The 27,513-nt window shown below is 39.4% G+C and overlaps 1 protein-coding gene across 3 annotated transcripts in view; it reads left to right on the top strand.

Moving 5' to 3' along the window:
* The window catches only part of SLC9A9 (solute carrier family 9 member A9), a 678,779-nt gene that overhangs the window by 564,541 nt on the left and 86,725 nt on the right, over positions 1-27,513 (top strand). Inside the window, exon 15 of one of the 3 annotated variants that reach the window (XM_053599746.1) lies at positions 20,215-20,298. The exons of the other annotated variants lie outside the window; for them this stretch is intronic. Coding sequence (XP_053455721.1) covers positions 20,215-20,222 — 8 coding nt within the window. The 3' untranslated portion in view covers positions 20,223-20,298. Of the gene's footprint in view, positions 1-20,214; positions 20,299-27,513 lie in introns of those variants that run through there. 3 annotated transcript variants of the gene reach the window in all.

Genomic DNA, 27,513 nt, shown 5'->3' with positions numbered 1-27,513 from the left:
TAGAATTTAATTTTAATATTTCTTCCCCATGGAAAAAATAGAGTACTTTATTTAAATTTTCTTTGTTACTTGGTCACTCCTTCTGAATTGCAGGAGCCAAGGTATTTTCAGGCTTCCAACTAATTCATGAGCTACCAGAGACACGTTATCTGCATGGGCCATGGCTGCCAGCTTCACATATTATCACCTGACAGTGAGACAGAGGCCTGGGTCTATTTCGTGGAGTGCGATTTTTCAGGACTTGTCTGCATGTGAGGCTGTTGTAGACATTATATAACAAGTATTGGGCAGACATGGCCCTTCCCTAATTAGGTTCACTTTACAAGGTAGATGTTGATGATATATTCCCAACACATGTCAAACTAACTCATAAATAAGTGTGAGTAAACACTATTCTATTATGCTGGTGGTTAATAAAGAAAGAGCTTGTTGAAGACATAAATGCTATTCTTCCGGTCCTCTTTGGAAAAGTCCATGGAGGAATTGGGATTGCTTAACACAAAATTAAATGATGAGAAGGAAGAAGAACATTCTCAAAAGAAGGGATGGTCCTCTGACAAGTATGACATAAATAGAAGAAAGAGAGCCCAAATGAATCTGCCTAGAAGGCACAAAATTAGAAGAAAACAGCAAAAAGAGGTAGTCTCTAGAGATAACAGACAAGCCTTTGAAGTAAATCAGGAAACATGAAACACTTCTTACCAATGCCTACTGTAATCAGACTTCTCTCTTCTTGGCATTAATTTTTTATTTCTGTTTGATGATTCAGATGGCTAAACACAGAGTGGTGTCTCCCAGTCTAAAGTGTCCTTCAAAGTTTCCTTTCTGTCACAAATCTGATTCATCCTGATGACAGTCTTTTATCAGGTACTGACACCCTTAATTCTGCCAGGATTGGGTTTGGTTATAATATTTCTTCCCCCAGAAAAAAATAATTATTCTATTTACATTTTCTTCAATTATTTTAACTGAACTTCATCTTGATACTTATTTGCTAGAAAAAAAAATATGTCTTCTGGCTTCTTCTAAGCTACAGAGATAAGAAATGGTGATGGCCCTCAAGATCCCAATGGGGTAGAAACACCAGACACCAATGCACTGAGAACTGTAATAAAGTTATGAGCAAAAAGTATTGACTTAGTCTAGACTAGTGACTCATACACAAAAGTTTATTTCTAACTGGAGACTGGGAAGCCCAAGGTGAAGGCACCAGAAGTTCAGTGTCTGGTGAGGGCCCATTTCCAGGTTCATGGTTAGCACCTTCTGGCTACATCCTTACATGATGGAAGAAGCAAACAGGCTCCCTCAGTCCTTCTCCAAAAGGCCACCAATTCCATTTGTGAGAGCAGAGCCCTCATAACCTAATCACTTCCCAAAGGCCCTGCCTCCTAATGCCACCACCTTGGGAGTTAGTTTTCAACATATGAATTTTGGAGAACACAAACAATCAGACCACAGCAAGTGTTAGGAAAGCCAGAAAGATGTCCACTAAACAGCTTTGGAGAATCAGGGAAGCCACAAAGAAGTGACTTTTGTTTTGTTTTGTTTATTTCAGAATGTGAGGGGGTACACATGTTTTGTTTACCCTTGTTTTTGTTCAGATTGAGTCAAAGTTATACACGCAAATGTCTTCACCCAGATAGTGTGCTCTGTACCCAGCAGGTGTGGATTTCTCCATGCCCTATTCTTCCTCCCTTCCCCCAGCTTGATTTCCACGGACATTTACTTCCATATCTGCACGTAAGCATTGATCGATTAGTTCCAATTTGGTATTGAGACTTTGAAAGTGGGCAATAAAAGTAAGAATCCCTAAGGTGGTCAGGGAGAGGCTGGGAAAGACTTTCTTGCAATGGAAACAGCTCAGGCAAAAGCCTGAACAAGATGTAGGATGTTTGGGAAATGGTAAGAGTTTCGGGGCAGCTGGTGGCCAGTGAAACTACAGAATCATCATGTGCTCAGGTGGGGCAGAACCACGTGTGTCATGGTCAAGAAAGTGGATTTCATTCATCGACAGCAGGAGGCCAATACAGCGCTTCAAGCACAGAGTCACACAGTCCTGTTTGTTATAATAAAGAGAACTAGTAGCCATGCGGAAGGTGGTGTGACAAGTAGAACAATAAACCCCAACTTATCTAAACAGTGGCTCCTGAAAACACCCACCAGTTTTCTGTGTGGATAAAAGTATAGACAAAAATGTTTCATTCTACTTTAAAATATATTTTGGGATACTCACTGTGTGTTCCACAGTAAATATGTTCCAATACAAAAGTGTCATTTCATAACGAGATTGATTCCTAAACTTCTACTCACGAAAATAATCCAGGGGTGTAATTGTCAGGGTCAAGGTCTACTGGAAAGTTTTCTAGCTAAGAAACCGAATCAGTCTCTCGGCGTGCCTTCTGGAATTTCAGTTATCTATCTACTGAAACCAGAGAATTTCTGGCTGAGGTTTTAACTAATCTAACAGAAAATATCTGAATTAAAATTCACTTTCAGAGAAAAAGCTGCTTTTTGTCCCCAAGCTGATAAACTTGAGTGCTATCAGCCCTGAAGCTGCTCTCCGCTTCCTAGGGCAGCCTCTTGCCAATAGTAGCTGGCGCTGTGGGCTTTTAAATGCAGGGGAAGAAGCACTCAGAGCTATCCTTTTTTTCCAAAGGAAACAGACACATCCTGAAATTATTCCTTTGGACATCCCTTGAAGCTATTTCCTTGGAATTCCTTGAAATCCACCAGTGTATCAGGTTTCACTGACCTGTTGCCTGTAAACATGGCCAGAACTGATTTCTCACTCATACGAGCAAATCTGTCCCTAATCCTTTCAGTGTTTAATACCAAGACAGGAAAGACTTCTTCCTTTTCCCAGCGACTGCAAACACCTCTTCCCACATAACTTACTGTGGCCCAGGCCTAGAGCTGCAGGTGCCAAGCCCTTTTCCTTTTCCTCCCCTGATACATGTAAACTCCTAATCATGCAGGAACTCTAAGAGCAGAGAGCCAGTGTCAGCCATGAGAGCTGCTGCCCAAGGCTGGCTGCGTGCGCTGCAGGCTCTGGGTGCTGAAGGAGAGGGGGTGTCCCCAGGGCACTCACAAGCAGGTGTCCACACCTGACACAGATGTAGCAGTACAGGCTCGGAAGCCCAGTCTTTAAATGGCTTGACCAACTTCTTTTCCTTGTCTTTTTTTTTTTTTTTCTTTTACACTTAGTCTGAAGTCCTCGGGCCTCCTCTGAACTGAAATGTTCAGAAGATGAACATTATGGTAATTGGTAATTGTACAAGCACTTTGCAAACATCAAGTGCTTCATAAAGTTGAAATGATACTAAATTCACTGACAGGTTTATAGGCCTGAAGGCCTTCAGACTCATTTTGCAGATATAAACAAAGAATTTTATTACATTTTTATTATTTTTAAATTCTAGTTGATTTCCTGCCTTATTCACTATTATGATGAGCACATAAGTCTCCTCTCAGTCTACAGACCTGCCCATTGAGAACTCTTTCTCCCCAGGACCTCACTCCCACAAATCCCACTCTTTTGGAATAAATGCTCCCTCCCCAATCAGTTAGCTCCTTAAGAACCCTGTCCTTGACCTTTCGGCAAATAGAAGTTGATGCTCTGGAGCTGAGGCCCTTCCTTCCTGGACTGGCCTTTGTAGGAATTGTTTGTGTTCCTGTTAGGAACTACAGATTAAATCCCTGATGAAGATAGCTCTCTTGCTAGCTCAGTCTTTTGCAAACCTTAGAAAATGTTGTCAAGGCCATTTGGAAGAGACAGATAAGGCTTAAATCAGAGTTTTTCGAACTGCTCATCAAGACTCATTAGCAGAGGGGTAGGGGTTTAGAATCCTCTCACTGAGTGGGCACGGGGTGGTGACTTGGGCACACCTTTTGCGTGTGGGACATAACCACGAGAAGAACGCTACCTAACAAAATCAAATATTTTGACCTGGTTGTTTGTACCTTCACATTAACCTGAAATAAATTTAGTTTGCAAAAATAAATTAATTAATAAAGGATCGTGTAGCTCAGTGGTTCTCAACCTGTGGGTCACGACCCACAGGAAATGTATTAAAGGTCCACAGCATTAGGAAGGTTGAGAACCACCAGTCTAGCTGGAAAAAAAAAAAAAAAAAAAAGAATCATTAGCAGTTCTCCAAATCCATTTAGTGGGTTCCTAACCAGCACCTTTTAATAAATGAAAGTAGACTCAAGAAAATATGATAGCGCATTGCAGAATTAGAAGCAAATATTAGTTTATAAAACGTATTTTAGGTGTGTCTGTGCATATGAACATGTACCCTGGGTTGTGGTTTAAAAGGTGCTTCTTAATGAGATCATGATCCAAGAGGTTTTGAAGTGCTCATCCATGTTGGCGTCAAATGTACTTGTGCAGGAACTCTCAGGCCTTTTCTCATAATTGCTTTAAGTGTCCAGCAAGTTGGATGAGGAGCTATAAGAACTCAGAAGAGGCTTTGATTCTTCTGAGTTTATTTTGGAAAAGTTCATGTCTTGGTGGATTTGAACTGGACATTGTAAAGGGTAGCATTTGACGATTAGAAACTGGAGGGAGTTAGAGGAAAGGCCAGATGAAGGAGAGAGAGGAGCAACACGGAGCTGTGAACAGAGCAGCAAGCTTGAAGGTCTGACTTCTAATCCTGCCCCAGCCCCTGGGCTCGGGAACCTCAGGTCCCAGGCCTGCTCTGCCCCACTATGTTCCCATCTGTAAAATGAGTATAATCATATCTACCCCACAGAGCGCTGTAATTTTCCAGTGGAATAAGTCAAGTGAAACCACTTGGAAAACTTGTAGGAGGTACAAATCACACAAGAAAATACTTATTAATTTTTTGTAAGCAGAGCAAAGGTCACAAATAAAGGTGAGGATGCTGAAAAGTATTCTACGTGCTTGCGGTAAAGTGAGAGTTGCAGCTGGGCACGTTTAGGGTTGGCTGTTAGAGAAGGACTGATGAACAAGCTGTGTTTAGGGACATCTATAAAGATTTTGAGTAACAGGTGACGGTGTCTGGATTTGATTCAGTAGGTAATGAGGAATCAGATGATTTGTAGACATGAGAGTAACATAGAGTCTCGTTTTAGAAAGATTGATCTAATGGCATCGATTAAGGAAAAGTCACGGGGCCTCAATTATGGTACTACAATGGGGATAGAAAAGAAAGATTCAGAGGCTAGACAATTCTGGCCCCAAATCCACAGAATCTGATGCTACATTACTGGGGGGAGGCATCAGGACTACAGAAAGAAAGGGCTGGTTGCAAAGAAGTGGGGCCCCAGGTGACTGTGGGGTCCCAGGCCCCATGACTGTGACTGTGCCTATGCTGCCACAGAAACAGGGCAGGCAGGAAGATTGCTCTTGTAGGGAGAAGATGAGTGTGGTTGGTTTCCTCCCTGACAGCATCCTATTTATACGAACCCGCTCCTTTTTCTTGCCAAGCCAGTTCTGCTTTGGGATAAATAAGCCGCTTCTCTGGTCTTGCCTCACAGATGGAGTTCTCCAGGCCTCTGAGTGAACTCGCTTTTTCTCTCTGAGCATCTCTCTCATAGGGGGGATACTCTACAATTAATATCCTCCCCCAAAAGAAGCAGGACACTTAGTATTTTGTGCTAATTCAGTGTCATCAACTTGTCTTCTCTCTGGAGACTTCACTTAAATTAACCTCCAGGTCAACTTATGTTATGAATACAGGACTGATATACCAGATCCTACCAAGCCAAGTTCAAACTCATTAACCCTGAGCACCACAGAGCGTGAATCAAATAGCCAGCTTCAGATCTTTGTCCATTGCTACCTATGTGACAATAGGAAAATTGCTCGAAGTTTCTGAGTCTTCCTTTCCTAATCTGTAAAATGGGGGTGATGACAGTGATAACGACACCTGTCTCACCGGAGTGTGGTGAGGGCCATCCTGCTATACTCAACACACACAGCAGAGGGCTTAGAAAAATAGGCCTCAATAAAGGGCTGTTCTTGTTGTCATTATTCAAGGACGCCCCACCCTCCTTCACAGCTCCACAGGGCAGCTTTTTCCTAGTTCCGTGGGATGAGGCTTAGCCAGGTTCTGCCCAAGGAAAGACGCTTCCAGGGCTGACCTGATGGGACCTGCCCCCCTGTCCCTGCAGGAGCAAAAAGGTGCTTGCTGCCCTTCTCTCAGATAAACACCTTCAGCCCAGCTACAGACTGTTCAGGCAAAATAACTGTTTCAGTCCAACAGTGTTGTTGATGATAAACAGGCAGAGATGGGACAGGCAGAGTTGTTAATGATAAACAGGCAGAGATGGGACTACCACATGCGTATCATTACTCTCGCTCCCCGTAGCTGGGGGCGGGGCCTGAGAAAAGAGTAGGTCCCCCGGCTGCAGTCAGCAGAGAATCCCTGTGTATCCTATCTGGTCATGAAAATAAACAACCTTTTTTTCCTATTATATAACAGCAAGCATTATATGCAAGCTTCTGTTCATTGAGTGAACACAGTTTTTGTTGTCAGAAAAGTCAGGTATTTTCCAGATCGAACGGAAATTATACTCAAAGAACACGTAGTTGAGCCCCACAGGTCACATGGTGGCAAGATTAGGAGTCAAAAGTGCTGGTTTCAAGCCCAGGCTTTGGGGTCCCTGTGAACGTGAGCCAATCCTCCTAAGCTCCACCTTCCTCATCCAGAAAGTGAAAGGAATGTTCCTCCTTGTTCCTTAACCACAAGAGCAACTCTCCTAACCCAAAACACACAACTTCAAGAACCCCTGAGGCCTGGACAGCCCTTGGTTCTCATATGGTATTCTACGTGTTTTCCCATAGCCTTAGAAAGTAGAGTTCCTTTTTCAGTCTTTCCAACGAAAACAAAATTGCAGCATGAAAGCGCTTATAACAAAGCATTCTATGAGAATTTGGCCTCTTATTGGCCAAACAAAAACCACTTTTATACAACAGATTATATATTTTCCTGTAGTTTTATGTGAAGAAATCAAAGGGTTGCCTGTCCCTCTATTATATACTTGGAATCTGTTTTCAAAAAATATGTAGCATACTTGTTGTGGTTTTTATCCTTACAAATTCAACATGTAATAGCTCTGTTTTGGCATCTACTACACAAGGGGCTTTCTTGGGCTCCCAGGAAGAAAATAATTGACATATTAACTTCCCATGATTCAATCTCAGGAAGCATACACGGAAATGAAGGACAGACAGGGCATGAAGTCCAACATGCTGCCATCAGCAGCTGCTTGACTTCTCAAACAGCGTACGGCATGGCCTGCTTTTCCCATTTCTGACAGAAACAAGGAAGCAATCTTACCTTGCTCCTGACAAGCCATGAACATGAACTTTTTAATGAGGCTCTTGAAATCGTCACCTTACAAACATTTTATTTTCTAACTGCATCACCTCCATTATCTCGATTTTGGAATAACTTTTGAGTTATAGTCATTCATAGGTTATCTATAAAATATATCTCAAGTATTTGGAGGAAAGGGTTAAAAGCCGATGTCGAGGCCCTTTCTGGGCTTCAAAAGGATATAGCTTCCATTGGATTCTTGGTTTAAGCAAAAATGACTGTATTTCCTTCAGACAGATGCCCTTTGGAGGAAGTTTGAACTTCCTATTTATTCCTTTGTTTATCTGTTTCTCTTGCCTAATCTTCTTGAATTCCCCTTTTACCTTTCTTCCCACTCCACTCATTAAAGCAAACAAATTACTCCTGCTCCTTTCCCACAACCAACCTCTGATCAAGGTCTAGAAGATTAGTTGCCATGCTCATGAAAAATCGCTAAGCTAATACTTAGCCAAATTCAGTGACAAAAGACACCTGGTATGTTCTTTGCTGAGAAAAATTGGACTTATCCTCTCATAAGAGTCACAAATTGGTGCCTTCTAGGCTCTAGAGGTATATCCACTGCTTCAGTATATATCTCCTACCAAGTCCAAGTTTAAGTTCTTGAATTGTTAGATGTTTTTTGTTTATTCGAGGTGTAATAAGGAGAAAATTCCATTTTTCCTTCATTTGCTTTGCTGGAATAGTCATTTTCCTTTCTGGAAAAAAAGAAAAGTGACACTTGCTCTTGGGTGCAATGTTATTTATCATTTGGTAAAGGAGGTTGACAAGAGTAATCTGAAACATTTTATGGAGTTTTAAGATACAGCTCTTCCTCACTATCTTTTTCTCTTGTTTTCTACATGGCTAGTGTTTCATTTTTCTCTCATTTTATTTTATCCAAAAGTTTTAATGAAAATAATATAAAAGCCAAATAGTATGGGGAAAAATAAAACTTTGGTATGATTCTTTTAAAGTTTATTTTTTGCAATATTAAGAATCAGTTTTTTCTAGCAGTTAACACAGCTTTTATTTCATTAGTAATGGAAAAAGTAAATGAGATTCCAAGTTGTGTAAAGTTGTAGTTTTAATCCCGTCCCTCCAATTTTTCCTCATCTGGACTACAATTCTTTGTGCAAAATGACCTTCTCTTACTCTTTTTCAAAGTAAAAGAGCAGAGAGTATTTTTTCTATAAATTTATTATGTTGAGAGAGAGTTTCAACTCACATATTGAAAGAAATCTATATTCAGATAAGAATACATACAATCTTAGGCTGAAATTTATTTTGTCTGTGCTTGGGCCTTCCCACAAAATTGAGAGGAGAGGGAGTTACTAAAATTGGATTTAGCTCTCTTTTGCCCTTTAGTTTAATCAAAAAGAATTCTTGGCCAGGCACGGTGGCTGATGCCTATAATCCTAGCACTCTGGGAAGCCGGGCAGGAAGATCCCTTGAGTTCTGGAGTTCGAGAACAGCCTGAGCAAGAGCAAGATCCTGTTTCTATCAAAAATAGAAAAATTTAAAGTGAGTGTATGATGCCCCATGATCATATCAATGTATACAGTTATGATTTAATAAATAAATAAATAAATAAAAAATAGAAAAATTTAGTTGCATGTGATGGCAGACACCTGTAATCTTAGCTATGCAGGAGGCTGAAGCAGAAGGATCCCTTGAACCCAGGCATTTGAGGTTGCTGTGAGCTATGCTGATACCACAGAGCTCTAGTTTGGCTCAACAAAGTAAGACTCTGTCTCAAAAAATTAGAAAAAGAAGAAATTATTTATATTCAGTGTCTTTAAAAATGTATAACTTTAGGGCGGCGCCTGTGGCTCAAGGAGTAGGGCGCAGGTACCATATGCCGGAGGTGGCAGGTTCAAACCCAGCCCCGGCCAAAAAACAAAAAAAAACACAAAAAATAAATAAATAAATAAAAATGTATAACTTTAAAATGGACCAGTTTTTTTTCCTCTTTCTATAGACAAGGATCTATTAGGGTGGCATGTGAATAAACGAGACCCTGCTTTGGCCTGAGAGGGACTCCAGTTCACTAACACCTCTTTTCAATGCATCGTAGTCATTGCATCGAAATCCTACATATCCAGATTGAAATGCATCATCCATTATTTCAATATCACCCTTGCAAACGTTCCACATTCCATTATGTTTTTGTTACACCCATCTGTCTGGAAAAACAGTGATGAACCAAATACTTTGCTTCTCAGAGCCCCACATATGAGTACCTGAGCCCTATTGGAGACATTTATGTAACCATGAAGACTGGATTTCCTATCAATTCTAGATCACCAGCATTTAATAGGTCCATACTATCCAACTATCCTTCAGCGCCTCTCCCATCGTTTTCATACCTGCCTCTACTTTCCTCAAACCTCCAGCCCTCCAATGCCCCATCTCACTCTCAGCAATGATCTCATCTCTTCACAGAGAATACAGTAGAAGCTCCTCACATCCATTTATCAAACACTAAAACAATCTACGTCCACACTTTCTTTTTTTCTGATATAGTCAACTGTTTCTTCTCCACTAAATCCTTTAAAAAAATGTTTAGTCTTAACAATTTAACAACAGCCACATAAATAAAAGCTTCCAATAACCTCTCAACCCCCTTACATAGCTTCTTCGATCACCTTCCCTTCATAATCAGACTTCTCAGAAAAGTTGATTCTACTGACTGTCTCCATGTACTCTTCTCATAGTCACTCCTCACCCCACTTACCTGGTCTCCACTTTAAGCAGTTTACTAAAGCGGCTTGTTTGATCAACAATGACCACCATTATCACTAAGCCAGGTATTTTTCAGTTCTCTTCCAACTGTCTTTCTAGCAACATATGATACTTAATGTTGATTCTGTCTCTTTTCCTGTAATACCCACACACCCACCCCCACCTTGTCTTCCCTAACTCAATACTCTTTGAGTTTTCTCCTACTTCTCAGGGCAGCCATTTTCAAGAGCACCTTCCTTTGTCCATTAAATGCTGGAATTAATAAAAGCTTTATCCAAGTTCCTCTTCTTTTCTCCCTCTACTCTCTATCCCTAGTGATTCCACCTACACTTTTGGATTAAATAACGTGGAAACAAAAATGGGTCACAAATTTATACCTCAGTAACATAGAAGCAACTAACTTGATATTTCCACTTGCACACTTCCAAGATACATCACAAAGTTTCATTACATCCAAAACCAAACTCAGGAATCCTCCCACAAACCTGATCCACATCCAGTGTTTCCTCCATGCTGCTTGCCAATAAAAAGCTCCAGCATTTTCCTGGGTTCCCTCTCCCTCATCCAGTTGTTACATAAATCATCATCCTTAACCAATTCTACTGCTTTCAGATTTTACGTTCACCTTAAATACTTCAGAACGTTATAATTGTTATTATTGTTTGGTTGAATATTTTTAAAGAACTACATAACGATTTTTTTTTCTCCTACATACTAAATCCAGAAAGAATCATACATGGGGAAATGACGTGAGCGTAAAATACTGCACAAGGTCAAGTGTTTTTTGGAAAAAAAAAAAACAATTACACAGCAGGAAACATTTTGTTTTTTAAAAAGAAACAACATTAATAGTGGGCACTACTATTGTTAGCACTTTAAGGTGAGAGTCACTGACCCACACAGACACATAAAGGCCTGCAGACACGGTCCGGAATTTCAAAGATCTGGAGGGACTGACGCATCACCTTCTTAGAAGCATATGTATTCCTCGCATTGGGTGGATTTGTTAAAGAGTTTTAACTTTCTGATTATAATTTTTTTTTAAGTGAGCATCATTGTATTCACTTTTCCAAGAGATCTGTAGCTTGCCCTATAAAAGTAATAGCTCTTAATTTATTAGAAAATATTATCTTTAGTTCTAAGCAGAGAGAAATTCAGAGTCAGAATAAATATTTTGCCCTGTTCTCTTTTAGTCTTGGCCATTTGTACTCCAATAAAGGGAAATATCTTGTTCTTCAAAGTCTCCTTAGAATACAGAGATAAATCAGGATATTTGTTTGGGAAAATAAGAGTTGCATTTTGTTTGTTTTTTGAGACAGAATCTCAAGCTGTCACCCTGGGTAGAGTGCTTGTGGCATCATAGCTCATAGCAACCTCCAACTTGGGCTCAAGCGATCCTCTTGCCTCAGTTTTTCTATTTTCAGTGCAGACAGGGTCTCAATTTTGCTCAACTTGTGAGCTCAAGCAATCCAACTGCCTCGGCCTCCCAGAGTGCTGGGATTATAGGTGTGAGCCACCAAGCCTGGCCTAAGAGTTGCATTTCTGTAAATAAACTCTTATACCCATATTAAAAGCTTGATTTTCATAGATTTCCTAAATGATATGCCAATATACAAAGTAAACTCTGTCAGTTAATAATGAGCATGACTATTAACCTGAACAACACATGACATCAGAGAAAACCGGCATAAATTATCCCAAAATTAACTGGAAGGGAATCTGTCCATTTAATGAACCTAATTTGTATTATTCTTCTCCCTGCTGTTTCCTTCATAAATAAACTTTTATTTAAATAATTTCTAGCCCAAAAGCTACAGTCATAATTATTCTGGGAGTTACAGAGTTTTGATGGGTAAGCCATTCTTTTAACTCTAACTTGTAAGCTGTCCAGACTATTCATTGCTATAGCTGACTACTGATTTAGAAGGAATATTGCTCAGGGAGTCATTTCAGTACGTGGTTCAGATCGCAGGTCACAGAGACTCCTTGTACTGAAACTGATGGAATAAGCTTCCAAGGCAGCAGTGTTGAGTAAATACCATAGGTGAAAATGTATATTCTCTGTCATTTTTAATGTATGAACAGTGCTTCCTTGTATATGTAACCATGAATCATCTTTGACACTGCCAGGAGAATCAGTGGTAGACTGACCACCTTCAGAGCCCTCCAACTTCCAGCAGGCTAATTAATTCATTGGGGGGGCTGGGAGGGCAGGGAGACACAATAGGAATTCCTGCAGTTCTCTCTCTGCAACATTTTCCTGCTGAATCTGGGACCACATTATGAAACCATGCCATTGATTTGATCGACTGCCACTTGTGGCAGTTCTCTCCTAGCTGTTGAAAATTACTTTCTTCCCCGCCCTCTTTACATCTTGGTGGAACATCTTATTCTGAGAATTGACTTACTCTCACCCTCCATTCCCACGCTTTGCCTAGGAAAAGAAAAGATTTTTAAAAGAATGCCCTCCTGTTCTTGCCACTACAAAAGAAAAAAATCAAAAGGAATTTAACATTTCCTGTCACACAAATGCTCCTGGGGACATGATTACACACAATTAGTCTCCTTAACAATGAAGAGGAAGAGAAGTTGAGAAACGACGTTCACAACCTCTTTGGGTGTAACGTTTATGTGAGGCACCGCCGGCTAACCATCTGTGAAGGTCAAAACCATTATCTCCTCCTCTGGGTGTCTAAACTGCCCATATCAGTCATTTCGGTGAATAAAGGAATAAAGACTAGAAAATAGGATAGTTGCAGATTTGAGAAACACTGAAAGTGCTGGTGCCGCCCATAGCAATGATATCGCCTGTGCTATTACAGTCATTTTTATATTACTAGCATTTGAGGCTTATATTATCTAGCATTTGAGGTTGTTTTGACAATTTGCTCACAGATAAGACAGTAAAAAGAAATGATCTATTCAAGGAGACGTGTTGGTTCACAAGTATGTGTGTGTGTTTTCACACACACGTGCCGGAGTTTGAACATGCACCAGATGCACCAAACGTAAGTAGATCACTCAGTAGGAATTTTTGCAGCTCATTTTCAGTTTGCTGCATCTTTTGAAATAAGCTGATATTTTAGGATGTGCACAAAGGGATGTGTCTGTGAGCATTGCCTGATAGGAGCAACTTTGTTCAAGTTACTCTTGACAAATCTGGTTCTTGGCAGTGGTTTGGCCTTAAAAGTGATTTTATTTATGGATATTGTTTTAGTTGCTTCACAGTTGGTGGCATTGGGTAGGGTGTTTTAAATCCAAGATAGTCTGGTCATAAACCGGTAATATTTCAGCAATAAGCTTTATAAGGGGCCTCATGAGGAATCTTTCAGCACAAAAGATTCTGGATCAGGACCTGCTAGTCGTAAGGATGTGCTAGTTCTGCTGCCTTGTTCCACTGAGAGATCGCTATGTAAGGTGGCCAGCAAAGTATTCAGAGATGCTACGCAAAGTAGGAAGCACGGTTGCCACATTTAGCTTTGTCTGCCACCTACTGAGGCAGCAGCAGAGCTGTGTCCTGAAGGGGTTTGGGGTCACCAGATGAGGGGGTCTTGGCGCGAGGAATGAAGAGGCTTGACATAAAGTCTGTGTCGGTGGACTGAGGAACTCTAGGAGGAGCTCTCCTGAGTGAACTTCAGGTCCAAATAAAACACCTTTATTATCACAAAGCAGGAAAAAGTAGTTAAAAGTTACTTATCAAACATCAGCATTAAGAAAGGGGGGACGTGGAAAGGGTCAGACAGAATGTCTCCAATTTATTTTGCAAAATCTCAGACCTTAAGCACAACTTCTGCCTCTAGCATCAAGAGACGTTAGAATCTAGAGAATCTTTACCATAGCCAATAGGCCTGGTACTGCCACACCTCACACACACATTCTCCCTGGGAGGACAGTTTTCTGATCTCCCAGATGTACACAATTCACATGCCATGTTCGTGATTCTCTAGGGCTCTCAAGCAGAAAACGAGTCTTATGCTAAAGATCAGGCTCAGTTTCCCCTACAGGTCCTGCCTGTGATGATGTGGTATCCTCATAACACAGCTTTATGTCCAGATGAGAACTCACCAGGAATCAATGAAACTCAGCTTTCAGGGCTCTTCACTTGCAAAGGCTCCTTGTAAGGAACCAGCGTTTACTTCATATTCAAAAGTTTATACTCTTTTTGTTAAGAAGGGCCTCCCAAATTGGGTAACCTTCAAACTCCACAAAATCCAGATCTATCCAGATCTGTCCATGCAAGTAAACACTATAGAGAAAAGATGATAACTTTATGGTCTTATTAACTATCATGATAAATTACATAGCTGTAAAAAATTTCAATCCTGGAACCCATATAGAACCATTTTCTGCATTTGCAAGTTGGAGTAGTTTTGGTAAATGAATAAATTTTAATTAACTTGAGCAGGGTTCAAAAATTCTTCAAGACATTTCATTTTCAATTTGGTATCTGAAGCTAGTGTTATTCCTCTCCACATTTCTTCTCAACTGCTTATACAACTCCCCCTGCCATGATACATGGCAAGCAACTTGTCACCTTCTAAAAATTGTGTTTAAAATTCAGATGCCCAACAATGATGGCTGCAGGGTGTTCCAATGCCTTCACTCTTCCATCCAAATTTGCATTGTACAGCTATGACCTGGGATGACTCCCCTGCCTTCCTTTACAACTCAATCCACTTAAGAACTGGTGGTCATTTTTATAAAATCCTACTCTGGATTCTCCAAACTACAGGGATTTGAGATTCCCAAACTGACCCTTGTAGTCTCAAGACCAAAAGTTTATAAGAGGTAAGCACCCTTAAGCCCACTGCTCCAAAGAGCCTGCCCCAGAGAAGCACTTAAAAACAGTAAAAAAGATCCTAATTGAAAAAAAAAAAATCTCCCAATTATACCAAATTAATGCTACCCTGAGGTACATCCAGAGAAAAGAATTTAGTCCATTCAATGTAAGTTCCAAAAAGCTTTTGGATAGATTTTTCTGCCTAAGGATAACGGGATGGATAGTCTTAGGAATTTTAAGGATTTCATAGAATTAAGTGCCCTTTTCAGCTTTAATTATGCTTCTGCTACCAGCAAACGTGATAAAATATTTATATTCAAAAGTTTGTACTCTTTTTTTTTTATTAAATCATAGCTGTGTACATTAACGCAATCATGGGGTACAATGTGCTGTTTTTTATATACAATTTGAAATATTTTCATCAAACTGGTTAACATAGCCTTCATGGCATTTTCTTAGTTATTGTGTTAAGACATTTATATTTTTACATTTAGTAAATTTCGCATGTACCCTTGTAAGATGCACCGTAGGTGTGGTTCTTTTTGTTAAGTAGGGCCTCCCAAAGTGGGTAACCTTCAAGCTCCACAAAATCAAGATCTATGCAGATCTGTCCATGTGAGCAAACACTATAGAGAAAAGATGATCAATTTATGGTCTTATTACCTATCATGATAAACTACATAGCTGTAAAAAATTTCAATCCTGGAACCCATATAGAACCATTTTCTGCATTTGCTTGTTGGAGTAGTTTTGGCAAATGAATAAATTTTAATTAACTTGAGCAGGGTTCAAAAATTCTTCAAGAAATTTAATCCTAACTACAGAAACTACGTGGAAATGAATAAAGCCTTTTGTGCTGATGACTAACAAATTTCAATAAATCCCTCACCTTTTTTTTTGAGATTCCTCATATCAACCATGCATATTGCCATCCTAGAAGGAGCAAATAAAAGGGTGCCCAGAGGTAGGTTTTGGGACCTTGGAAGAATCTTTACTGAGTGGAGATGAGATTTGCACTGAAGACCTTTGAGGAGTATATTCTGTAATAGATACTGATGCATACGATAAGGGCAAATAATAGGAACTGCATCTGAGAAAGAATAGGCGGTTGATGCCCCTTTCCAGCAGAAATCTTGAAAAAGATGGAAACAAAGAGCCCTAGGAGGCTGCCAAAGCCCTAAACTGAAACCTCTGTGAGAGTCTCCTCAAAGTCTCCAGCGAGCTTAGAGAGTGGTGGCAAGGGGGAGCCATCTGGTTTCCAACTGAGAAATTCCAACTACACATTAGTACCCATTTTTTCCCATTCATAGTTCCTCCCACCACTGTGCCTGGCACATAGCAGGTGCTTTAATAAATGTCTAGGTAACGTTCAGTCAGCAGGTAATTAAAACAGTCTTTCAGTTAAATAAGAATAAAAACACCAGTGTATTCCATGAGAGACTTTCTGGATTTCAGGTTGGTGATGGGCTCTGCCCTCTGTTTTATTTATTTATTTGCTTTTCACTTAACTTCTGTGGCCGGGTGTGGTTTTGCACAGAATCTGAAACCTAAGACTGTATTAGGCCAGTTAAACATGAAATAATAGTTCCTTGGCTGACAACACACACAGTGTGCAAGAGACCAAGCATGATGTCACAGTACTGAGGGCTTCTACCAGGAGTTTAACCAACCATGATTTCAACTCACTTATTATTTTGTTTATAGTATCACAATGCAAAAAGTTCTCATAGTGTGTTTGTTAATGCTTTTGAGATTTCTCCTATGCATTAGTCTTTGACTCAGCTGCTGCTTTTCTTTTTCCAGGTTAGTTGATACCTTTTTGGGAGCCATATTTGTCCATAGTACACTTCATAATTCAGGCAGCACCATCCTTTTACAGAAGATTTGTCACTCTTAGGGTTGTACTAATGATTATAAGAAAATAAGTGAATGCTGGGCACAGTGGCTCACGCCTGTAATCCTAGCACTCTAGGAGGCAGAGGTGGATGGACCGCTTGAGCTCACGAGTTTGAGTCCAGCCTGAGCAAGAGTGAGACCCCATCTCTGCTAAAAATGAAAAACTAAGACAGAAGGATTGCTTGAGCCTAAGAGTTTGAGGTTGCAGTGAGCTGGGACACCACAGCACTCTACCGAGGGTGACAAAGTAAGACTCTGTCTCAAAAAGAAAGAGAGAGAAAGAAAAGTGAATAGAGCAACAGATGTTAATGTGAGCCTCACAATGAGGACTGAATACAACCAAACATTCGGCTTTATTTTTTTTTTTATTAAATCATAGCTGTGTACATTAATGTGATCATGGGGCACCATACACTGGTTTTATAAACAGTTTGACGCATTTTCATCACACTGGTTAACATAGCCTTCCTGGCATTTTCTTAGTTATTGTATTAAGACAATTATATTCTACATTTACTAAGTTTCACATGTACCCTTGTAAGATGCACCACAGGTGTAATCCCGCCAATCACCCTCCCTCCATCCATCCTCCCCCCTCCCTCCCCTCCCTCTCCCCCTTCCCCATATTCTTAGGTTATAACTGGACTATAGCTTTCATATGAAAGCCATAAATTAGTTTCATAGTAGGGCTGAGTACATTGGATACTTTTTCTTCCATTCTTGAGATACTTTACTAAGAAGAATATGTCCCAGCTCCATCCATGTAAACATGAAAGAGGTAAAGTCTCCATCTTTCTTTAAGGTTGCATAATATTCCATAGTGTACATATACCACAATTTATTATCCATTCGTGGATCGATGGGCATTTGGGCTTTTTCCATCACTTAGCTATTATGAATTGGGCTGCAATAAACATTCTGATACAAATATCTTTGTTATGATGTGATTTTTGGTCTTCCGGGTATATGCCTAGTAGAGGAATTATAGGATTGAATGGCAGATCTATTTTTAGATCTCTGAGTGTTCTCCAAACATCTTTCCAAAAGGAATGTACTAATTTACATTCCCACCAGCAGTGTAGAAGTGTTCCCTTTTCTCTACATCCACGCCAATATCTCTGGTCTTGGGATTTTGTGATATGGGCTAATCTTACTGGAGTTAGATGATATCTCAAAGTAGTTTTGATTTGCATTTCTCTAATGATTAAAGATGATGAGCATTTTTTCATATGTCTGTAGGCCGTGTGCCTCTCTTCTTCAGGGAAGTTTCTCTTCGAGTCCCTTGCCCAGCCTGTGATGGGATCACTTGTTCTTTTCTTGCTTATATGTTTGAGTTCTCTGTGGATTCTAGTTATTAAACTTTTGTCGGAGATATAACCTGCAAATATCTTCTCCCATTCTTAGGGCTGTTTGCTTGCTTTACTTACTATGTTCTTGGCTGTGCAGAAGCTTTTTAGTTTGATCAGGTCCCAGTGGTGTATTTTTGAAGCTGCTTCAATTACCCCGGGGGGGTCCTCCTCATAAAATACTCGCCCAGACCGATTTCTTCAAGGGTTTTCCCTGCACTCCCTTCTAGTATTTTTATAGTTTCATGTCTTAAGTTTAAATCTTTAACCCAGTGAGAGTCTATCTTAGTTAATGGTGAAAGGTGTGGGTCCAGTTTCAGTCTTCTACAGTTGCCAGCCAGTTCACCCAGCACCATTTGTTAAATAGGGAATCTTTTCCCCACTGAATGTTTTTAATTGGCTTGTCAAAGATCAAATAATGATAAGTAGCTGGGTTCATCTCTTGGTTCTCTATTCTGTTCCATACATCTGCCTCTTTGTTTTTGTGCCAGTACCATGCTGTTTTGATCACTATCAATTTATAGTATAGTCTGAGGTCTGGTAGCATGATTCCTCCTGCTTTGTTTTTATTTCTGAGTAATTTCTTGGCTATTCGAGGTTTTTTCTGATTCCATATAAAACAAAGTATTATTTTTTCAAGATCTTTAAAGTATGACAGTAGAGCTTTAATAAGGATTGTATTAAAATTGTATATTGCTTTGGGTAGTATGGACATTTTAACAATGTTGCTTCTTCTCAGCCATGAGCATGGTATGTTTTTCCATTTGTTAACATTTTCAGCTATTTCTTTTCTTAGAGTTTCATAGTTCTCTTTATAGAGATCTTTCACGTCCTTTTTTAGATAAACTCCCAAATATTTCATCCTCTTTGACACTACTATGAATGGAATAGAGTCCTTAACTGTTTTTTCAGCTTGGCTATTGTTGGTATATATAAAGGCTACCGATTTATGAATGTTGATTTTGTAACCTAAGACGCTGCTGTATTCCTTGATCACTTCTAAGAGCTTTGTAGTAGAATCCCTGGTGTTTTCCAGATATACAATCATAAAACACTCTGCTTTAGAATACGGAAGGAAAACCTCAGGGTAGATGAGGTTTCATGTCCAGAGTACATCTCAACAGTCTGCTCTTTCAGTAATAACTGTTGTTCACCAGGTACTCACCACTTTTAAGGGATACGGCAATATAATGTGATGGAAAAACCTTAAGAAAATGTGGGGAAAGGATCCAAAGAGTAATCTACTCATGTTAAGAAACAAGGCAATGGGAGTGTCCTGATGTTGGACAGGAGGGTGAACGGTAAAGGCAGGGAAAAGCGGAAAGGGATGCCAGCCACTGAGTGAGACACGAGTAGCCCGAGACTCACGCAGAGGATAGCTCAGCTGGCTCGAGCCAAGGAGGTGAGTGAGAGAGTCAGAAGCTGCGTTTCTTCCCTCCAGCCACTCTCCTCACCTGCAGCTGTGCCAGTTGCAATTAATTACGAAAGAAAACGATGACAGACAAAACGTACTAGCAGGGAAGGAGGCTGAGCGCCCAGCCAGGCAGCCACGGGAAGAGCCTCCACACCAGGAGGGATCTCTAATGAGAAGATTTGGAGGTAGAGCAGGGCAGAATTCCAGGGGACTCACAAATAATTATTGATGATTTTGAGAATGAAACTATTGGTGGCAGGGGGTGGCACAGGGAAACCAAAATTGCATCCCTCAGGCTTTCAGCAGACACAGCGGCCTTGTGTAGGAAGCATCCATAAGATTGAAGTGACAGCATCTGTGACCCCAGCTTTCTCAGCCGCTCCCTGACTATAATTTACTAATGAGCCAAAAAGCTTAGCAGAGAACAAAGGTGAAGAAATTTTCAGTTGACATTGTGCTCTTTTATGTTAAAAGTGGTGCGCTATTGTAGAACATGGATTCGAAACACACTGGGTTTAAAGGCCTGGCTCTTTTACTTAATAACTGAGTGACATGGGGGAAAGTCACTTTTTCAAGTATTTGTTTTCTGATATCAAAAATGAGAGAAAGCCTAAATAGCCAAGCACTGTACCCACATTCGTAATTATTTTAATACCTTGGAAGCCTAGATACACAATCCTCAGGTGGTTTTGAATTGTTTTTAATATACAGATGATTGATATGCGCCCTGGACCATTCTGGCTTTTTTCCCCTCTACTCATCGGCTACCATGTGTGAAAAAAAGCAGCTGTGAGGCCAGTGGGGCACGCTCACCTACATCATTACTTTAAAGAATCATTTTAAAATATATGTATGCACGTCCCAAGAGCCATGCGCACAATTTTGGCTGGGAATGATTAAATCGGAAATAAATGATTAAACTGAGCTGTCTAGCTCCCTCGCTTACTCTCTCTCTCCCTCCCTCTTCAGCCCTTCTTTTATCTCCCTGGGTTTCACAAAGGTGTTTGTTAAATACAACACTATCCTGTCTGCCTGTCAGGATTTTCAGTCTAATACAGAAAAACACAAAAATTAAGGTAGGCAAAAAATGTTTATAATGTCCTTCTGAAATGATTCAGAAACAGAATTTAATTTTACTTAAAATAAAGACTCCTAAAATGCATGTAGGTACAACTGAGTGGACAACCATAACACAGTGACATTGTGATCAAAATGACAGCTCTCTTCTTTCTCAAAAGTCTTCAAGACCATTATGATAATGGAGCCAGTTTTCAGCCTGGTACAAGAAGTATACATTCCATACCCCTCTGAATGTGCTTGACTATATGTTTTCATAGGACTTTTTACTTAAAGGGACATCCTAGTTAGTCTCTTATATACAAAAGTCAATTAGCCTTCGAGGATCCCTCTTTTCTTCTTTTACCCTTTTCCTCAAGAAAAACTAAAGCCATGTAATTCTCCATCATGGGGCCATGTCTAGTTCCACTTCAGCCCTGACTAAAATAAATAACGGCTTTCAACTTTCAAAGAACCCAGCCAGATGCGTCTCCACCAACAAAAATGACACAGCCCAGGAAGAAAAGAATGTGGGCACCAGACCACAGTCACCATGGGCTGTGTCTGCCCCTTCTTTTTCTTTAGTTTCCCAAGAACCTTCCTCAGGGTTTGCCAAGCTGCCCCAACAGGACAGGTGGAGGTAACTCAGAACTCCCTGGGGTGCTTAGTTAGCTTCAACTAACTATCTCTAAAGATGCGGGTTCGGGCTGCCTGGGGAATGGGGCCACGGCATCTGTGTGTTTTTCCATTGTCCCAGGGAATTCTGCACTAGCAGGTTAATGGGAAAGCTTTGGGAAGGTTTAAAGTCCTGTGAAGGAGCTTCCCTGTGCAATCCAGGTAGAGCCTGGCTGATTTTAGGGATTCATGAATGATCATAACTAATAAATGAATATGAAGAGTGAAAGAATTCTCCTTAACTCTTTATAAGTAGGCAGTCTCATCATGGATTTCAGCTGATATTGTCAATCAGGTGACTTCCAGATAGACTGCTCAAAACAGTTCTTCAGTTAAATGAGTGTAAAAACACCAGTGTGTTCCCATGAGAGTCTTGCTGTATTTCATGTTGGTGATGGGCATTGTCCTTCAACCTCTGCCCACCGTTTTATTTATTTAAATTGCTTTTCACTTAACTTCTGTGGCTGAGTGTGGACATACTCAGGGAAGGCTGTAAAATCCTCAGGAAATCCAGAGTGACCAGTTCTAATGAGTGTGGGAGGTGGGAAGAGGAAGGGCCCTAATCTATCTGAGGCTGACAAAATTCTATTCAAGGAGGAGTAAACCCAGTTGTCTTCTTGGTGCTGAGGAATTTTAGTGACTTATTGTTCATGGTAGGGATGCAAACATTTATTAATAAAATTATAACATTCTCTCCCATACAGTCCATAAATAATCTTCTTTAAAATGTAATGATTAGCTGTAGTTTAGTAATCCAATTCAGAATAATTTGGATTTTTTTATTTCTTTTCTTTTTTTTTTTTTACTAAGTCATAAACACATAGATCATGTATACAATAATGCCTTTATGGGGTGATTGTATATACAATGTATTGATTTTCTATACAATTTGGAATGCTTACATCAAACTACTTAATATAGCCTTCACTTCATTTACTTAATTACTGTGTTAAGACATCTACACTCTATACTTAATAGAATTGACATGTACCCTTGTAATATGAACTAATAAAAAGAACTCTGTAGATGCCTGCCATAACAATGTGCTACTTGTGTCAAATTTCCAAGTAACAAAAGCTAAAACCTTAAAATTAGCTTTATTATTAAAAAAAAAAACCTTAATGTACTGGAAAACATATAACATAAAATTTACCATATTAACCATTTTTAAGTATATGGTTCAGTAGTGTCAACTATATGTATATTGTCATACAATAAATCTCCAGAACCTTTTCATCTTGCAAAACAAACTCTAGACCCATTGAACAATTCCCCCATTTACCCCTACCCCCAATCCCTGGCAACCACCATTTTACTTTTTATTTCTATAAATTTGACCACTTTAAATATCTCCAGTAAGTGGGTGTTATACAGTACTTGTCTTTTTGTGACTGGCTGACTTCATTTAGCATAATATCCTTAAGCTTTATCTAGGTTATCATGTGACAGTATTTCCTTCCTTTTCAAGGCTGAGTAATATCCCATTGTATGTATGTGCCACATTTTCTTTATCCATTTATCCATCAGTGGGCATATAAGTTGCTTTCACCTCTAAGCTATTGTGATAATGATAACATGGGTCTACAAATACCAAAGATCCTGCTTTCAGTTCTTTTGGTTATATTTCTAGCCGGGTAATCAATAGATCATATGGTAGTTCTATTTTTAATTTTTCAAAGAATATCCATTCTTTTTTGAAAGAGTAACCATTTCTTTTTGTTGAGTCATAGTTCTTAATATATTCTAAATATTAACCCCTTATCAATGATTTGCAAATATAGTAGAACCTGTATAAATTGACACCCAAGGGACTGTAAGAAACTGGTCAATACATGCAGGTGGTCAACATCAGGAATGAGGCCTACTGAAGTATCAGTACATGCAGGTGGTACGTGTCTGGTCTATGAAATTAGGTCAACTTAAGAAGGTGGGTAATGTAGGGAGGTGGTCAATGATGGAGGTTCTACTGTATTTTCTCCCATTCTATAGGTTGCCTTTTTATTTTATTGATTGTTTTCTTTGATGAGCAGATGTTTTTAAATGTGATGAAGTAGACATACAAGAAGTCTATTGTTGCTTCTATTCCCTGTGCTTTTGGTGTCACATCCAAGAAATCATTTTGAAGTCCAATGTCATAAAGGCTTTCTAATGTATCTTCTAGGAGTTTTACAATTCTAGGTCTTCTGTTTAGATCTTTGATTCATTTTGAGTTATTTTTTTCTATACCTTGCACAAGGTAAAAGTCCAAATTCACTCTTTTGATTATGGATATTCAGTTTTCCAAATCATACCATTTGTTGGAGAGACTGTCCTTTCCCATTTATGTGGTCCTGATACACTTATAGAAGATCATATGTATAAGAGTTTATTTCTAGGTTTATTTATTTATTTATTTATTTATTTTTATTGTTAAATCAAAGCTGTGTACATTAAGATGCACCGTGAATGTGGCCCCACCCATTACCCTCCCTCCACTAAAACCTCCCCGCTCCCTTCCCCTTCCTTTCCATACTGTTTTTTATAAAGGTTGTATACTAATTTGCTTTCCTACCAACAGTGGTCCTGATCATTTAATCTTTAATCCTGGTTATGGATAGTACCTGCCCCACCCATCACCCTACCTCCACCAAAACCTCCCCCCTCCCTTCCCCTTCCTTTCCATAATGTTTTTTTTTTTTTAAATGAAGAGAAAAGATTTATTTTTTTTTTTATTTTTTTTTTTTATTGTTGGGGATTCATTGAGGGTACAATAAGCCAGGTTACACTGATTGCAATTGCTGGGTAAAGTCCCTCTTGCAATCATGTCTTGCCCTCATAAAGTGTGACACACACCAAGGCCCCACCCACCTCCCTCCTTCCCTCTTTCTGTCCCCCCCCATAACCATAATTGTCATTAATTGTCCTCATATCAAAATTGAGTACATAGGATTCATGCTTCTCCATTCTTGTGATGCTTTACTAAGAATAATGTCTTCCACGTCCATCCAGGTTAAAACGAAGGATGTAAAGTCTCCATTTTTTTTAATGGCTGAATAGTATTCCATGGTATACATATACCACAGCTTGTTAATCCATTCCTGGGTTGGTGGGCATTTAGGCTATTTCCACATTTTGGTGATTGTAAATTGAGCTGCAATAAACAGTCTAGTACAAGTGTCCTTATGATAAAAGGATTTTTTTCCTTCTGGGTAGATGCCCAGTAATGGGATTGCAGGATCAAATGGGAGGTCTAGCTTGAGTGCTTTGAGGTTTCTCCATACTTCCTTCCAGAAAGGTTGTACTAGTTTGCAGTCCCACTAGCAGTGTAAAAGTGTTCCCTTCTCTCCACATCCACGCCAGCATCTGCAGTTTTGAGATTTTGTGATGTGGGCCATTCTTACTGGGGTTAGATGATATCTCACGGTTGTTTTGATTTGCATTTCTCTAATATATAGAGATGATGAACATTTTTTCATGTGTTTGTTAGCCATTCGTCTGTCGTCTTTAGAGAAAGTTCTATTCATGTCTCTTGCCCATTGATATAAGGGATTGTTGGCTTTTTTCATGTGGATTAATTTGAGTACTCTATAGATCCTAGTTATCAAGCTTTTGTCTGATTGAAAATATGCAAATATCCTTTCCCATTGTGTAGGTTGTCTCTTTGCTTTGGTTATTGTCTCCTTAGCTGTACAGAAGCTTTTCAGTTTAATGAAGTCCCATTTGTTTATTTTTGTTGTTGTTGCAATTGCCATGGCAGTCTTCTTCATGAAGTCTTTCCCCAGGCCAATATCTTCCAGTGTTTTTCCTATGCTTTCTTGGAGGATTTTTATTGTTTCATGCCTTAAGTTTAAGTCCTTTATCCATCTTGAATCAATTTTTGTGAGTGGGGAAAGGTGTGGGTCCAGTTTCAGTCTTTTACATGTAGACATCCAGTTCTCTCAACACCATTTATTGAATAGGGAGTCTTTCCCCCAAGGTATGTTCTTGTTTGGTTTATCAAAGATTAGGTGGTTGTAAAATGTTAGTTTCATTTCTTGGTTTTCAGTTAGATTCCAAGTGTCTATGTCTCTGTTTTTGTGCCAGTACCATGCTGTCTTGAGCACTATGGCTTTGTAGTACAGACTAAAATCTGGTATGCTGATGCCCCCAGCTTTATTTTTGCTACAGAGAACTGCCTTAGCTATACGGGGCTTTTTCCGGTTCCATACAAAACGCAGAATCATTTTTTCCAAATCTTGAAAGTACGATGTTGGTATTTTGCTAGGAATGGCATTGAATAGGTAGATTGCTTTGGAAAGTATAGACATTTTAACAATGTTGATTCTTCCCATCCATGAGCATGGTATGTTCTTCCATTTGTTAATATCCTCTGCTATTCCCTTTCTGAGGATTTCATAGTTTTCTTTATAGAGGTCCTTCACCTCCTTCATTAGGTATATTCCTAGGTATTTCATTTTCTTTGAGACTATGGTGAAGGGAGTTGTGTCCTTAATTAGCTTCTCATCTTGACTGTTATTGGTATACACAAAGGCTACTGACTTGTGGACATTGATTTTATATCCTGAAACATTACTGTATTTTTTGATGACTTCTAGGAGTCTTGTGGTTGAGTCTTTGGGGTTCTCTAAGTATAAGATCATGTCGTCAGCAAAGAGGGAGAGTTTGACCTCCTCTGCTCCCATTTGGATTCCTTTTATTTCCTTGTCATGCCTAATTGTATTGGCTAGAACTTCCAACACTACGTTGAATAGTAAAGGTGACAGAGGACAACCTTGTCTGGTTCCAGTTCTAAGAGGAAAAGCTTTCAGTTTTACTCCATTCAGTAAAATATTGGCTGTGGGTTTGTCATACATAGCTTCAATCAGTTTTAGAAATGTGCCACCTATGCCTATACTCTTCAGTGTTCTAATTAGAAAAGGATGCTGGATTTTATCAAATGCTTTTTCTGCATCTATTGAGAGGATCATGTGATCTTTATTTTTGCCTCTGTTAATATGGTGGATAACGTTTATAGACTTGTGTATGTTAAACCAGCCTTGCATCCCTGGGATGAAGCCTACTTGGTCATGATGAATGACTTTTTTGATGATAAGCTGTAATCTATTGGCTAGGATTTTGTTGAGAATTTTCGCGTCTATGTTCATGAGTGAGATTGGTCTGAAATTCTCCTTTTTGTTTGGGTCTTTTCCTGGTTTTGGTATCAGGGTGATGTTTGCTTCATAGAATGTGTTGGGGAAGATTCCTTCTTCCTCAATTTTTTGGAATAATTTCTGCAGTACAGGAATAAGCTCTTCCTTGAAGGTTTGATACAATTCTGGAGTGAAGCCATCTGGACCAGGGCATTTTTTGGTTGGAAGCTTTTTTATTGTTTCTTTGATCTCAGTGCTTGAAATTGGTCTGTTCAGGAGCTCTATTTCTTCCTGGCTGAGTCTAGGGAGAGGATGTGATTCCAAATATTGATCCATTTCTTTCACATTGTCAAATTTCTGGGCATAGAGTTTCTGGTAGTATTCAGAGATGATCTCTTGTATCTCTGTGGGATCAGTTGTTATTTCCCCTTTATCATTTCTGATTGAGGTTCCTAGAGATTTTACTTTTCTATTCCTCGTTAGTCTGGCCAATGGTTTATCTATTTTATTTATTTTTTCAAAAAACCAACTCCTTGTTTCATTAATTTTCTGAATGATTCTTTTGTTTTCAATTTCATTGATCTCTGATTTGATTTTGGATATTTCTTTTCTTCTACTGAGTTTAGGCTTAGATTGTTCTTCTTTTTCCAATTCCATAAGATCTCTTGTGAGATTGTTGATGTGCTCTCTTTCTGTTTTTCGAATGTAGGCATCTAAAGCGATGAATTTTCCTCTCAAAACTGCTTTTGCAGTATCCCACAGGTTTTGGTAGCTTGTGTCTTCATTGTTGTTATGCTCAAGGAAGTTAATGATTTCTTGTTTTATTTCTTCCTTCACCCATCTGTTATTCAACAGAAGATTGTTTAATTTCCATGCCTTTGGGTGGAGTCGAGCATTTTTGTTAGAGTTGAGTTCCACCTTTAGTGCCTTATGGTCTGAGAAGATACAAGGTAAAATTTCAATTCTTTTGATTCTGTTGATAATTGTTTTGTGTACCAGGATATGATCAATTTTGGATAATGTTCCATGGGGTGATGAGAAGAATGTATATTCTTTATCTTTGGGATGGAGTGTTCTATATGCGTCTATCAAGCACAGTTGTTCTAGGGTCTCATTTAAGTCTCTTATATCCTTGTTTAATTTCTGTTTAGAGGATCTGTCCAGCTCTGTA

This window comes from Nycticebus coucang, chromosome 8 (assembly GCF_027406575.1).
Source record: "Nycticebus coucang isolate mNycCou1 chromosome 8, mNycCou1.pri, whole genome shotgun sequence".
Lineage (NCBI taxonomy): Eukaryota > Metazoa > Chordata > Mammalia > Primates > Lorisidae > Nycticebus > Nycticebus coucang.
The sequence above is the reverse complement of the archived record's forward strand: the minus strand, read 5'-3'. Positions and strand labels throughout refer to the sequence as shown.